Source organism: Micropterus salmoides, unplaced genomic scaffold (genome assembly GCF_014851395.1).
Source record: "Micropterus salmoides isolate LMB-PRFRI ecotype aquatic unplaced genomic scaffold, ASM1485139v1 Ms_hic_scaffold_9, whole genome shotgun sequence".
Taxonomy (NCBI): Eukaryota; Metazoa; Chordata; class Actinopteri; order Centrarchiformes; family Centrarchidae; genus Micropterus; species Micropterus salmoides.
The window spans coordinates 29,593,419-29,608,038 of NW_024044681.1; the positions used below are offsets into that span (position 1 = coordinate 29,593,419).

Here is a 14,620-nt window from a genome sequence, read left to right on the forward strand (position 1 = left end):
ACACCCTTTTTTAAGATATCTGAAGCTTGTACATAGGGCTCCAAACACTAAGCAAATATATATTTGAAGTACTAACACATTGTCTAAATAAATACTACAAATAAATGAAGCACATGCAATCTACAATATAATTTTCACGCTGAAAACCCTAAGAGCTAAACTACCCTAATCCTACTACCCAGTGGTCCCAAGAAATTCATTACATCAGTCTCTAGCTCTATCATTCTTGGTTAAATAGGTGAAATACAATAAATGGAGGTGAAATACAATTGATAGACAGCTAAGAAACTGGAAGATAATTTAGGCCCCCCTTGGAGCCACAAACAACAGGTACCTAGCACCCTGAAGGCAAGTATAACTGGAAAGCAGTTATATTAAAATCTAAACCTTTATTAAATAGGTATTAAAACAGGTTGGTATTAGGAGACAGGTTGGCTGAGATATCAGTGACTCCATAAAACACTAGCTGACATGCAGTAAATATAATGACCAGCAGACACGTTAACCCAGTGCTAGGGGAGCTCACAATCAATGTACTAGGGGCAAGTTCATCACACATTCAGGATGAGCACTAAGCCAGACCATCAGAACAGAACAAAAAGAAATAAAGGAAAAGAAAACCACCACGATCAGTGACTCACTACCTGCAAACCAAACAACTCTATACAGTTGTTGCATTCATTTGTTTTCTACACATGTAGAAAATGTATGTAATGTATGATAATAGAAAACATGTTCAAATCCCACCAACTACACAGCCGATCCCTACCTGGGTCTCCCCGGCTAAGTTAGCCTAACCCTGACATTACATGGGGCTCTCCTTGTAACAGCCGTAGCCACCTGCTACGCTGCGGCCAGACGCTGCCCTAGCCCTGGGCTCTCTTAAGGCCCATTTATACTCCTGCGTAGGGTCTACGTGCGTACCTACGCCGTAGGCTACGCACGTAGCCATGCATTTATACTTGTGCGTAGGTGTGTCCATCATTCTGCAATTACACCTCCAAACGCTAGTCGGCAGTAGCGCTACAGCGTCCACTGTGTTGACTTTTGCCGGCCGAGCAGGCTAACATCAGCAAGTAGCCCTTGCTAACGACCGAATGGATCACATTCTGATAGCGAAACGAGTCATTTTGCTCGGGTTGCGACGGTCAAATATATTGATTCACTGTGTTACAGCCGCCATTTTGGCCGCTAGTAAATGTTACTTTAAAGCACGGGGTACTTCCGGTCAGCTTGGAGGCATTGCGAGGCTACCCAGCCGACCAATCACAGAGCTTACGGTCCGCGTCGACTCAACTGTGTTTTCGAAACGGGCTAAACTGCTGTCTCAGAAGATGTCCAACAGGACAGCGAGCTTTCAAAATCTGGTCAAGATGGCAGACAAACAAGCCGAATTTGTACACAAATATACATTTTTAAAAGTTTTTAGTAGTTTTCTCGCTTTGATTTTTGAAAATCTAGCGAGAACAAAACATTGAACTATAATATTAGTTTGTTCAGTATGATTTCTGAGGCGTCTGTTAGCCGTTTGGCTTTTCAATAGCTAGTTAGCTTATGCTAAGGCTAGCGTCTCTTCTGACAGCCAGAAGTCACACGTTGCTGTAAGTGCTGCCCTAGAAGGCTGTTCGAAACTAATGTAAACAGAGCTGCCTTCACTTGAAAGTGATTCCTTCTGAGGCAACTGTCTACTACGGTATCGAAGCAGCGAGGCAACTGCCTTCCGTTTCGAACACAGCTGATGTGTACATTTTTGAGGAGGTGCACGTCAGGCAACGGTAAAGCCTCTGCGTAGCCTCTGCGTAGCCTCTGCGTAGCCCCGTAGCCTATGCCGTCACCTACGCCGTCGATTTGACTCAGAAGTATAAATTGCCCTTTAAAGCAATCATGGCAGGACAGCCACACAACACGCAGTGTGCCAGCTCTTCACACGGAGGACAAAATCATAAACACACTCGCGGCCCACCAACAGGTGCCTATCAGCTAATCACCGCGCACACCGCTGAACTGCCGGTCCGGCCAGACCAACTCCCCCGCAACGTCAGTTCCCCCTGCTTCATATCCACAGGAAATGTAGGCTTATTTAGGCCCTATGAAAAAACATAAATCAATAAAAGAAAACTAAGGACATTACTCTTTCATTTTAGTTAGTTTTGCAAACCTACAATACAGTTTTAGTTTATTGTCGTTTTGTAAAGCCTCGTTATTATTTCAGTTAATGACGATGTTTTTTCACATCTAGTTTTCGTTATTTTGTTCATCTTCGTTAATGATAACCTTGCTATAGAGAGCACAAGAAACTGCATTGTTTGTTTTTAGTTTCTAAAGAGGGCCGCACAGAAACAGTTATGGGTAAACCAAATTTGAAAGGGACATTTGTGACATTTCTATAACATAATATTTCTGAATGTACATTTGATAAACAATAAATCTTAAAAAAAAAAAAAGGTGCAATGAATGAATGAAAATCAACTAAACATAAAAAATGTCCGTATTCAACAGAAAAATACATATGGACACCTTCTGAATTCAAGTTTCTCTCTTCCACCAAACTACAGCTGCTGTAAATCAACTGTACTCCCTGTCTCAAACTGGCCTCCGTTGGTCTCAGGCTGTGCTCTGTCTCGCACACTCGGCTCCTGTTCTGGTGCCCATTCTGGACTCAGTCAACTAAGGACTGCTAAATTGGCTGCATGGCTAACTGAGCGAATAAGCTAACGGCAGTTAGAAGCAGATGTGACCTGATATGTGATATACTGCCCCCTTGAGTGTGAAGTCAACAGGTTCTCCACCTGTAGTCTCTGTTCTTAAACATTGCTCCTTTAAACCTGCATAACCTGCTTTTTGGCCACTTGGGGGCAGCATAAGACTCACTGGGTCCCAATGTGTCGGACGGGAGGACAGCCCGTCAAGATCAGTCCAGCGGCTGAAAACACACACTCGGGTGGCACTGACATTGCAGGAATGCAGAGGCGTACCAGCTTTGCCAGTCTGGGGAATCTCCCCGCATTAACATTCCACCAGTTTTGCTGGCTTTATATCCAAGGATGGGTGAATGTCCCGTTAAAAGTGCTCAACCTCCACGTCCATGCTGCCAGAGCTGTTGAGTACTGCTTCCCCAAAAGTAGAGCAATGGCGGAGGCTTCACACACGGCTGCTGCTCCTGGCACTATTGACTGGCTTTGTTGGCCACAACACCTTCGGCTTGTGGGTTAAGGGTGGCCACCCTCACTGCCTCTCCCAGATCAACCAGTGTTGCTGATGGAGATGGAGTATTAGCAGTATCCAGCTTGGTGACAGTCTGTTTGGATAGGACAGCGACTACAGCCCTCCTCTGCTCCACTAGCCAGACAAACACATCACAGACAGAAGTCTCGGTGGGCCTGGTGGGCCGTTGGAGTGGCTGTGCCACTTGTTGTTGCTTTTCTTCTAGAGCTTTGGTGGGGACTATAGTTACAGTGGCTACCAGCCACGGAGATTACCTTTTTGAGGTAGACGATCAATCTGTCATTGATCTCAAGCTGATTAATGATAAAAAAATCCTTATTGCAGCCCTAGACAACTACATTTAAGTGTGTGTGTGTGTGTGTGTGTGTGTGTGTGTGTGTGTGTCACGAGTGATTCTGTATTCATGAATCCATTTGTGACCCTGTCACTCAGGTGCCATGAAAGTTTTTAAAATGTAATTTAATTTACAGTTGTTTGCTACAGTAAATCCATTCATGATCCTCGCTACTATAAAAAAAAGAAAACTCTTTGGTAGAAGCTCCACTCCGTCTCCTCTGTCAAGGACAAATAAATCACTCAGTCCCTGGAGGAATACCAGCTGGCATTTGAACTTGAATTTGATTGTGCCATTTGGCCTTGTGTGGAGATTGACTACGCTTTTCCTCATTCCTGCCATTCAATCTTCAAATTAATTTCCCTGTGTTTACAGGAGATTTCTGTCTAAAGGAAACAAACAAATGGTGGTTTCATACAGCTGGCCCAAGCACACTTTTGTCTGTTTATTCATTGCTGGATGTTTTAAACTGCTCTGATGAGATTTGGCAATGAAGTTGGATCTCCTAAAGAGGCAGGAAGAATAAAGTGCATAACATGAGTTTAACAGTGGTAATGAAGACTTAAATAGTGCAGGGTCTTTCTGTGCCAAGATAGAACAAAGTTTCTTGTAGTATTGCTGGAAAGTTTTGGTAGAAGATATAGAGGACACAGAACAATAAATCAACATGTAGTCTGTGCCCTAGTGTCCATGTGTGTTCATCAGTCTTTGTGACCTGGAGAGTTCTCTGTTGTCTGCACTGGGCATCTAATTCAGGACCAAACTTAATGTGGTATAATTAGCGTAGAAGTTGATAAATTAATTAGATGTGTAGAGATTGGTGATGTCTAAGGTATCTACAAAGAGACTACAATTAATTGATGAACGTAGTGGTTGAGGGACACACTCTTGCTTTTATCAGTCCGCGAAGTTCTTAATTAAAAGCACTGCTATGAGGACAGATGCAGTGTCGTGTTTTAATGCTACTGTATGTTTGTAGACTGTTGGGAGGTCAGTCAGATAAATGAACAGACATCCATCCTGTTAGAGGAGCCCTGTTGATGTGTTGTGTGGAAGCTGCACACCTCTCCTGCTGAGGATGACGACTTCCTGTTGTTAAATCCACTGAGAAACACGTTTTCTACTCTGTTTCAGCTCACTGGTGAGCAGTACAGTAGGCAAGCCCTTTCACTGCACAAGCTAAAGCACAAAGAACAGGAGGGAAATGCAACGCTTTTATTGATTACCAATAATGTGTACTGTTGCATGACATACAGACAGCTTACTTCCATCTCACTCTGTTAACACGGCTGCATTCAGTCTGCACAGCCGCTGTACGCAGCTGATGAGGGTAGTCTGTTGCTAGGACACCAAATCCTACTGAATAGATAATATGTAATAAATTCCTTTTGACTGGCTACTTCCTGCATTAATTTTATTGTATTTGCTTTTTCATGTGTTGGTGGAAACACAAAGACTTTGTTTGCATATTAATAAAACATGAAACAGATGTATTACAAGGTTTCTCTCTGAAGCTCATTTGTGTCAGTCCGTGGTTAGGCTTTGAAAGATAAACACTACATCATTGACAGAGTAGCGACTACAAGATGCAGGATTACAGAACTTTAAAAAAAACTATATATTGCCCTGTAACTGGTATGGCATGTGTATCTCTGTGTGCGCGTGTATCATGGTGAATAGAGGACACATGTGCTAGCTAGTTTACATTTGTGTTGGACAGTTTGTTTTCTGTTAAAGCAGTTTGACAGATGGTAAAACATCTTATGACTGAAAGCAGTTTCACATACGTTTGCCACAAGTAGTGATGCCACAGCAAATCTTTTGTTTTATTTGTTTACTATCATTTTTTGTCAGATGTTTACTATGTAGGAAATTTTAAAAAAATATATAAGAATAAAATATTCATTTTAGTTCGATTTCTTTCCCTGTAATCCCTCAGACATGGTGTCTAAATAAAAAAAAAAAACTCAATGACAAAAAAGGTGTCAATTTGTCAATACATATGTTGCATATTCATGTAACTTAACATGGCACTAGCGGTTCGTTACAGTTTTACATAGTGTTTGCATTCAGTTGTCAGAACAATAGACCCATTTCACAGCAGACAGGTGTATATAAGATTAACGATGGCTCCATTCCATACCAAGTGTCCCAGTAGGTCAGTGACTGAGCATGCCCAACACCAGACCCATGGCTCAAATGGAATGCAGCCAATATCAATGTCATTAATTCCACCTGTGCTTTTCCTGCTTGAAAAGTCAAAATGTCTGCTGTGAAAAGGGACCATTCATGATAAAGGGTTAACTATTACAACCAAATGGATTATCTCTATGTCCCCGTGTCAACTACTATCCTGCAAACTAATCTTTTGCCCTCTCTCCCCTTCAGGAGTACACCATCGATGTCTTCTTCCGCCAGAGTTGGAGGGATGAGAGGCTGAAGTTTGACGGGCCCATGCAAGTTTTACCCCTCAACAACCTCCTGGCTAGTAAGATCTGGACTCCAGATACCTTTTTCCACAATGGAAAGAAATCGGTGGCCCACAACATGACGACTCCTAACAAACTGCTGCGACTAGTTGACAATGGCACGCTTCTCTACACAATGAGGTGAGCTACATTTGAAATTACTTCCCAGTCAAAGCTGACACTTTTTTGTTGAGTACTGTACTTTAACAAGGCCAATGTCCAGTGTTGTCCGGTTTTTCTATAAATATGAAGTAATAGTTCAAAGCTCTGGGTGACAGCCGACACTAACAATGGTGGAACCAAATATGAACGGAATCTCGGAGCTGAGAAGCTCCAGTTAAGATAAACCAATGTCGTAGTCCTAAAAAATAAAGTAAAAAAAGCTGTTTACTCCGAGCTCCTCCTGCCTTTCTCGGCAGTTTAGCAGCTCTCCGTCGGCCAGCGGGGTTTTACTTCATTGAAGCCATCGGTGACGTCTGGATAATCCACACTGATACGCTATCGCGACTCAGCATCATGAGAAAGTCGCATGATGCTGAGTCGTGAGGGAGATACAGAGAGGTACGGAGGGGCCCGGAGAGCCACGATTTCCTTTTGGCCGGTGGGGAGGGGGCTCTCTGTGTCTTGGCATTGATTTGTATGTAAACGCACCGCCCCCAATTCTCACTTCACTTGTGGTCTGAAAGCACCATTAAAGGCTGCACTTAGGCACAGCAGGGCTTTGGGCTACTTGCTGATGTTAAGAAGGTATAATGTTTACCATGTTCACCATCTCAGTTTAGCGTGTTAGCAAGCTAATATTTGGCAATGAGCATTTAACAAGAAGTACAGCTAAGGCTGGCAGGCATTAGTGTTCAGTACATATTCAAACTAGTCTTCATTAACAAATCTACAAAGTGAACTGACTACACTGAATCACCATTGTCCTGACTGAATCAGTAACTTTCACCAGAGGAGCTCCCCCCTCACTGGTGACTGAAAGCACCACTTTCAGCTCAGCTGTGAAACGCAGTTACTGCCAGATTAAAAGCTTTGTAAAAGACTGCGAACGCCACAAGAACCATTATGATGTCATAGTCCCCTCCAAAAGTATTGGAACGGTAAGGCAAATTCCTTGTTGTTCACTGAAGACATGTGGGTAAAAGATCAAAAGATGACTGTGAGACAAGAGTTCAGAATTTCAGCTCTCATTTCCTGGTATTCACATCTAGATGTGTTGAACAACTCAGGACATATCACCCTTTGTTTGAACCCACCCATTTTTCAAGTGAGCAAAACTATTGGAACATGTGACTGACAGATGTTTCTTGTTGCCCAGGTGTTGTCTTTTAGGTTGATAGTCCAAACATTAAATAGTTGTGCATGACTAGTCTAAGTTTTCATCCTTGGTTCAAACCTATAAAGACTGCATTTCCTGTTAAAGAGGATAAACCAACATGAAGACCAGAGAGCTGTCTGTGGGAGAAAAGCAAGCCATTGTTAAGCTGAGAAAAGAAGGAAAATCGACCAGAGCCATTGGACAAACATTGGACACAGCAAGCACAACAATTTGGAATGTCCTGAAAAAGAAAGAAACTACTGGTGTATTGAGCAACAGACGTCGAACAGATCGGCCAAGGAAAACAACAGTAGTTAAAAAAACAACAACAAAAAAAAACAACATCAGTAAGTGACCTCAGCAATGACCTCCACAGAGCAGGGTGAAGGTATCACAATCCACTGTTGGAAGAAGACTCAGACAGCAGAAATAAAGAGGCCACACCACAAGATGCAAACCACTCATCAGCAGGAAGAATCTGAAGGCCAGATTGAAATTTGCAAAGTAGTACAGAGATGAGCCGCAAAAGTTCTGGAGCACAATCTTATAGACTGATGAGACCAAGATTAATCTCTACCAAAGTGATGGAAAGGCCAAAGTGTGGAGAAAGAAAGGAACTGCTTATGATCCGAAGCATACAAGCTCATCTGTGAAGCCTGGTGGAGGTAGTATCATGGCTTGGGCATGCATGGCTGCTTCTGGAACATTAATAGTTATTGATGATGTAACTGATGATGGTTGCAGCAGAATGAATTCAGAAGTGGACAGAAACATTTTGTCTGCCAGTTTATGGAGAAATGCATTGAAACTAATCGGGAGGAAGTTTATCATGACCCAAAGCTCACTGCCAACAAAACAAAGGACTTCATCAGGGGAAGGTTTTAGACTGGCCAAGTCAATCACCTGACTTTAACCCAATAGAGCTGCATTTCACCTCCTTAAGAGGAGACCGAAGGGAGAAACCCCCCGAAACAAACAAGAACTGAAAGAAGCTACAGTAAAAGCCTGGAATAACATCACAAATGAAGAATGCAACAGTTTGGTGATGTCGATGGGTCGCAGGCTTGAGGCAGTTATCGCAAGCAAGGGTTATGCAACCAAATATTAAATGTTATTTACTTTATTATTTGTTTCATTACTTTTGCTCACCTAAGAATGCTGTGGTCTAATACAAACGGTGGTATGTCCTGAGTTGTTTAACAAATCTAGATGTGAATACTAGGAAATAAAAGCTGAAATTCTGAACTCTTGTCTCATGCTCATCTTTTGATCTTAAATGTCTTCAGTGAACATCAAAAACAAAGGAATTTGCCTTACCGTTCCAAAACTTACTAGTGAAGACCAGCACCAAATGTAACATTGTAAGATGGTTCGCTGAACGGTGATGAGACCAATTAGCTTAAAAAAAAGTGAATGAACTACATAGTCAGTGACTATATACTATAATCTTAGAATTGAAATGATTCGAATCAGCAAAGTGATTTTTAATTTCCACCTCTATTGGGAAAGTCATTCATTTTGCGGGTATAAGGTCAAAGTATTGGACAAATTGAAAATTTGAACAGCTGATGGTGCTGGATGAAATGTCAGAGGATCACCAAAAGTTATTACAATTCATCCTGGGTGGGACATAAATGTCTGTACCAAAATGTAATGGCAATTCATCCAACAGTTGTTGAGATATTTCACTTAAAATCACATATGTCAGCTTCGTGGTGGTGCTAGATGAAAAGTCAGGGGATTAGAAATAAAGTTGTGGGGAGGTGTTGCAGCAGAATTGAATTTTTCTGAGTGTCAGATAACTGACTTGCAGCCATTCTGGGCCATAGAGGATTCACACACAGACAACCCATTGAATAAACCCACTTTATCAAATGATATTGTGCATATGGTAAGGCCTACACTAAATTACATCAGCCACCAAGACACTTACAGTCAGTGAGTACTATTATCTACAGTACCAAAGCAAAATAATTCATTGGTTTTCAACCCATCTAACCACTGAAAATGTCAATGAATCAGCCTTCCCCCGGAGCTTTGCATCACTTGAAAATAAATATTCTTAAGGTGCTTGTCTACAAGGACAGTATTGATTTTCAAGGATAAAAATGAAATACTGAAAGAATTTTATTTTACTGTCCCACATGAGTTAGATTTGGTGTAGTTGCAGTTCTTGCCAAGGCCAAGAAATGCACTACATCTGAGCTCTAATTTAGTATTGCGAAAGGGCTGTGGTAACATGCCAAGTGGTATAATGAAGCAAAGTATGATAAACCTCTGTTGGACAAAAGCAAACAGCCCTTTTGGAACCAGCTTATTGGTCATCACATATCCAGTTTGAAGTGATATTTCTATTTGATTTCAAGCTAAAATCTAAACTTAATTTTGTTACTATAGTCACTACTCTTTTTTAACATTACTATTTTAACTAACAACATGCAAGATATCATTAGAAATCCTAAGAATTTTCTATGTGTTCAATTCACGGGGCTACCTTACGTTCGTAATGCACTGGCTGATTAGTTGAACTGCTACTGGCTAACACTCCAAAGGAGAGACTGATAAATTTGCCTGAGCACACTTGACAGGTTTTAGGCTTTAGAATATAAATCCACCTATTTTTTAAAGGAAGTTTAGTCTGACGTGCATCACCATAGTACCTTGTATTGATGTACACTCCTCACTGAACAACTGCTTAAATCCATTTAATCAGCATGTCCACAGAATCTGAACTGACAAATGCTGTGAAGGCCTCCGCTCTGCAGGATTGCGTCATTATTCTGATTTGAGGGAGCTGGTATTGTCTGCCAGTGCTGCTGCAGTCTTGTTTTTGTGCGAGAACATTTATCTCTCACTCTCAGTTCACCTCAATTTAACTCAAACTGTATGTGGTTACTAAAGCAATTCTGTTTCCCTGATAGAGAATATTCATTCATGAAAAGTTTAAAATGTACTCATCAAGGCAGAGGTGTATATTTTTTGGTTGAAACATTGTGCAAAAATGTATTTATTCTTAAATCCCCAAATTGGACTGCACAGTTTATGAAGCGGTGAAAACAAATACAACTGTAATGCCATATTTAAGGATATAGAGAGAGTGATGAAACAAAACAGGATCCACTGGACCAATGATGCACAACTAAACACGAATTAAAGCACAGACTTATTAAATATTGTTGGATTTTGAACAGTTATATTCAGTATACATAATATGGTAAACATTATACCTGCTTAACATTTGCATGCTAGCATTGCCATACTGTCAGTATTTAGCTAAGGAATGAGATGAATTTCATCAATTAGTTGGTAGTTTAAGTGCTGTATGATATGCAGCTGTGCATTGCTCACAGTGATTTATGTTATATTGCATTAATTCGCAGAGTTCCTTAGCAACCTATCAGTAGAATTCTTCATAGAATTTACAAGTTTCCTTGTAAATATGTACACACTACCAAAGTATACAACTGTAGAAATGATCAAGCTATATTCAGTATAGCTGACATGGTTTACAAATGAGAATTACACATATACTAACTTTTATATGCTCTGAAATTCTGTTCCTATCCTAGTTGGTCAAATAACCCAGTTTTGGAGTGATGCTTGGACTATAAATGTTGTAATTGATTTACAATAACCCAGTTTGTGGTCCATTTGAGTAACTCAGTCCACTGTAGGATGGATTTATGGGTTGATTTTTATAACTCAGCAAATGTAATCCCATGTTGATTAAACATGCATCAGTGAGATAATATGCCCCATTTCTCTATTTACTTATAGAGTGCGTTTTTGTGGCTCAGCCAGCTGACCAAATGAAATAAACTGGTGCTCTCCGGAGATGTTTTTCTTTGCCGTCTGTCAGCTAAACACTCATTACCACTTGCAGGGTGGCTACAGGAGGGAGGGATAGTGAATGTCTGTTCTTACTCCAGTTTTCCTCAAACATAGTACATACTGAGGTTTTAAAATGACTGAAGTACTCCGATATTAAAGTGGTTACTGTGTCATGTTAAAAAACAAACAAACAAAAAAAAACATGGAGACACTCATTTTTGTTCTTCAGGCGTCCCTTTTGGTCTTTGAAATTGCACCGCGTTTTGTTTCTGGTGACACATGTCATGATGTGTTTGTAACGGCCACCTCAACCACACTGCAGCCTGACCCCTGGAGTATTGCCTCTCCCTCTGCCCCCCTCAGGTTGACCATTCATGCTGAGTGCCCCATGCACCTGGAGGATTTCCCGATGGATGCACACGCCTGTCCTCTGAAATTTGGAAGTTGTAAGTCAGTCCAGATGGTCACAACAAAGAAACGTTTAATATAAAACCGCACTGCAGAACAGTGGTGATTGTTCTCTGCAGGTGTTAGGTGCTTTTCCTGTCCTGAAAAAACTTCAGAGGACTGAAACAGCACTCACCACTAGTAACGTGACACTAGGGGATAACTTTTATATGAAGTGTTTCAAAGTATTTCCCCACCGGCTTGAAGTGAACGTTGTCTTGATAAAGTTGAGCCAAAAAGGTCAATGTTAGAAAATATGTGTTTCAAGCATGTTGACCAAACATGATTAAAAGGATGACCATCACTCTGCTCTTTAGAGCTAGACAGATAAATCGCCAAGGCCCATACTAGCTTATTGTAGATAGCATCAGTATGTCAGCTGTTAAGAAACAAAAACATGTTAAAAATATGTTTAGGGAATTTAGAAACTGTGTCCCACTACTGTGAATAGTTTAACCACTAGAGACCACTGTGAAGTTGATTTTTCAAAACTATAAATCAAGACATCTCTTGCTCATTGCACATCTAAATTGTTTTTAGTTTCAGGGGTGCTATTAGCTGAATGCTAACGTCAACATGCTAACGTGCCCACAATGACATTTAGCAGGTAATGTTTACCATGCTCACCGTCTTAGTGTAGTGTGTTAGCATGCTAACACTGAGGCTGGTCATTAGTTTTGCAGCTATGTGGTCATAAACCAAAGTATTGGTTTCACAGGTGTACAAAGCAGGGATGAGGAACACAAGGGATTGGACCCAAATACAGACACCAGGGAAGAGCAGGTGCAGTTCAATTATATTTAATGTCAAAATCAAAAGGGTTCAAACTGTTTAGAGTAGTCACAGGTCAAATCAGAAGAAGCAGGCTGACAACAAATCCAGTAGGGAGCAGGCAAAAGACAAAGTCCAGAGAAATTAGTCCAAACACAGAGAGAACAAAACACTAAAAGAACGGCAGGTAAACTTGGCATAGAGAAGACGACGAACTAGCACTGACACAAAGGAACACATAGACTAAATACACGGGGATAGGAAGGAAAATGAAGCACAGGTGAAATAAATCAGGGCAGACCATACAAAAAAATAAAAAGGCAGGAAGTAAAGTTACACAAGACACATGAGGAAGAACTTTCAACATAAAACAGGAAATATAAAACTAAAACCCAAAACCATGACAATTGGATGAATAAAGAAAATATTTTTTAATTGAACTGATGATGGACAAAAGAATATCACTTATCATATTTTTTAAACTCTTAAATACTGATATGAATATCTGCCTCCAAAAACAGCCAGATCAATACTGGATTGATAGTATATAACTAAAAATCACTCCCTCACTACTGTATTGAAAACAACAAAGTGCTCAGCTCATAGTAAACTTTGCTGCAGCACCTTTTTTGCCATATCAGATGTTGATCATCTGTTCTACAGCATGAGACAGATAAGAGAAAAATACTTTTTAAAAGATGCCTCATGTTGATTTTGTAAATGATGTAAAGTGATTTTGTACTGATTCTTTGCCCTCTCTCTGTTGCCCAGATGCTTACACCAATAACGAGGTGATCTACCTGTGGACCCAGGGAGACGAGAGATCCGTTGCTGTTGCAGAGGATGGCTCCAGGCTGAACCAGTATGACTTACTGGGACACGTTATTGGCAAAGAAACCATCAGTTCCAGCACAGGTACACTATATGCCATCCAAAATATGCAAGGCTAGGTGTTAAACCAAGTAATACACACATTAAGTTTGTATACATGCAATGTGCACAGGCAGGTCAGCCAATCAAAAATTCAGAGCAGTTTTTGCAGACACACCAACTTCTATTAGATACCTCAAGCAGTGAAGAAAATGAGTGTGTAATGGTATGAAACTCCTACCTATGAAACATAAACTATCATTTTTCTGCATAAGATTTGTAGTAAATTAAATTGCCTTCGTTCTTTTCTGTTGACATGCACTGGCACTCTTTGTGTTTTGACAAAGTAACAGTCTGCACTTTTCGAGTTTGTCATTTTTGGATTTAGCTTGCATTATTTGGGTCCATCGGGAAAATGATGACTTATCAGTTTTCCATAAACTATTCAGCATATTTACAAAGATAATATGAAGAGGTGTGCCAGAGGTGAAAATATTTTCCATTCCGTTTTGGGATTTAGCCTAGAGTCAACTTTAATAAGCACACAATTAAAGTAAAATCTGCCAGACCATACTTGATTAAATATTAATTTTATCTTAAATTCTCATTGTTAAAACTGTTGCAGAAACCTTTTTATCAGTGACACACAATCAAATCAACTCCTCTTTATTTCCCCACTTGGGGACTTAAAACGTATGTTAGTGCTTTAACATAAAGGGATGAAATAACAAGATGAGGGCTGCTGGTACTGTTTTTATTATGTGTATTAGTAGTTATTATTTATAAGAAATTTGCCACATAGTTTTCACAGAGCTTTATCAGGCAAATAACATCAAGCACTTTCAACATCAATCACCAGCTATAGGTAACAGTACAATAAGACTGGATAAAGTGCTGATTACTGCAAAGCTATAGATAAAAGGTTGCTTCAGTGGGGCACTTGGTAATTACTGAAAGAGTGCTTAGCTAACAACTGAGCAACACTGGCTTTCCGTTTTGAGATATTTTAACTCTGCGGTTAAGCTGTTAGCTCGGTGAGCTACTGAATCACAGAGATCTATCAGATTTCACTTGTGTTTGGAGACTAAACCGCCATGAAACCGCTTTGTTGGATGATACTCAGGCTGTTTTCCTAGGCAGCAAAAAGTGTGTTGAAAGCTGCTGAAATAAAAGCTCTTGTGTAACTCTACTGAGGACACTTTCCTTGAGTTCATCTTTATTGTTGTACTGCTCAGTGGTTTAAGCGAATTGCAGAGGTGTTTTGAAGGAACAAACACCAACTAAAGCCTGGCTACAAGTACCAAAATTCAAGGTGAAGTCAACATGATTCCTTTCACAAACTGGTTCAGCATGTGG

The 14,620-nt window shown here is 40.5% G+C and overlaps 1 protein-coding gene across 2 annotated transcripts in view; it reads left to right on the forward strand.

The window, feature by feature from the left end:
• The window catches only part of LOC119896098 (gamma-aminobutyric acid receptor subunit alpha-3-like), a 102,123-nt gene that overhangs the window by 75,952 nt on the left and 11,551 nt on the right, over positions 1-14,620 (forward strand). For both annotated transcript variants that reach the window (XM_038709575.1, XM_038709576.1), the window contains exons 5-7: positions 5,948-6,168; positions 11,540-11,622; positions 13,166-13,309. In XM_038709575.1, coding sequence (XP_038565503.1) covers positions 5,948-6,168; positions 11,540-11,622; positions 13,166-13,309 — 448 coding nt within the window. The remainder of the gene's footprint in view (positions 1-5,947; positions 6,169-11,539; positions 11,623-13,165; positions 13,310-14,620) is intronic.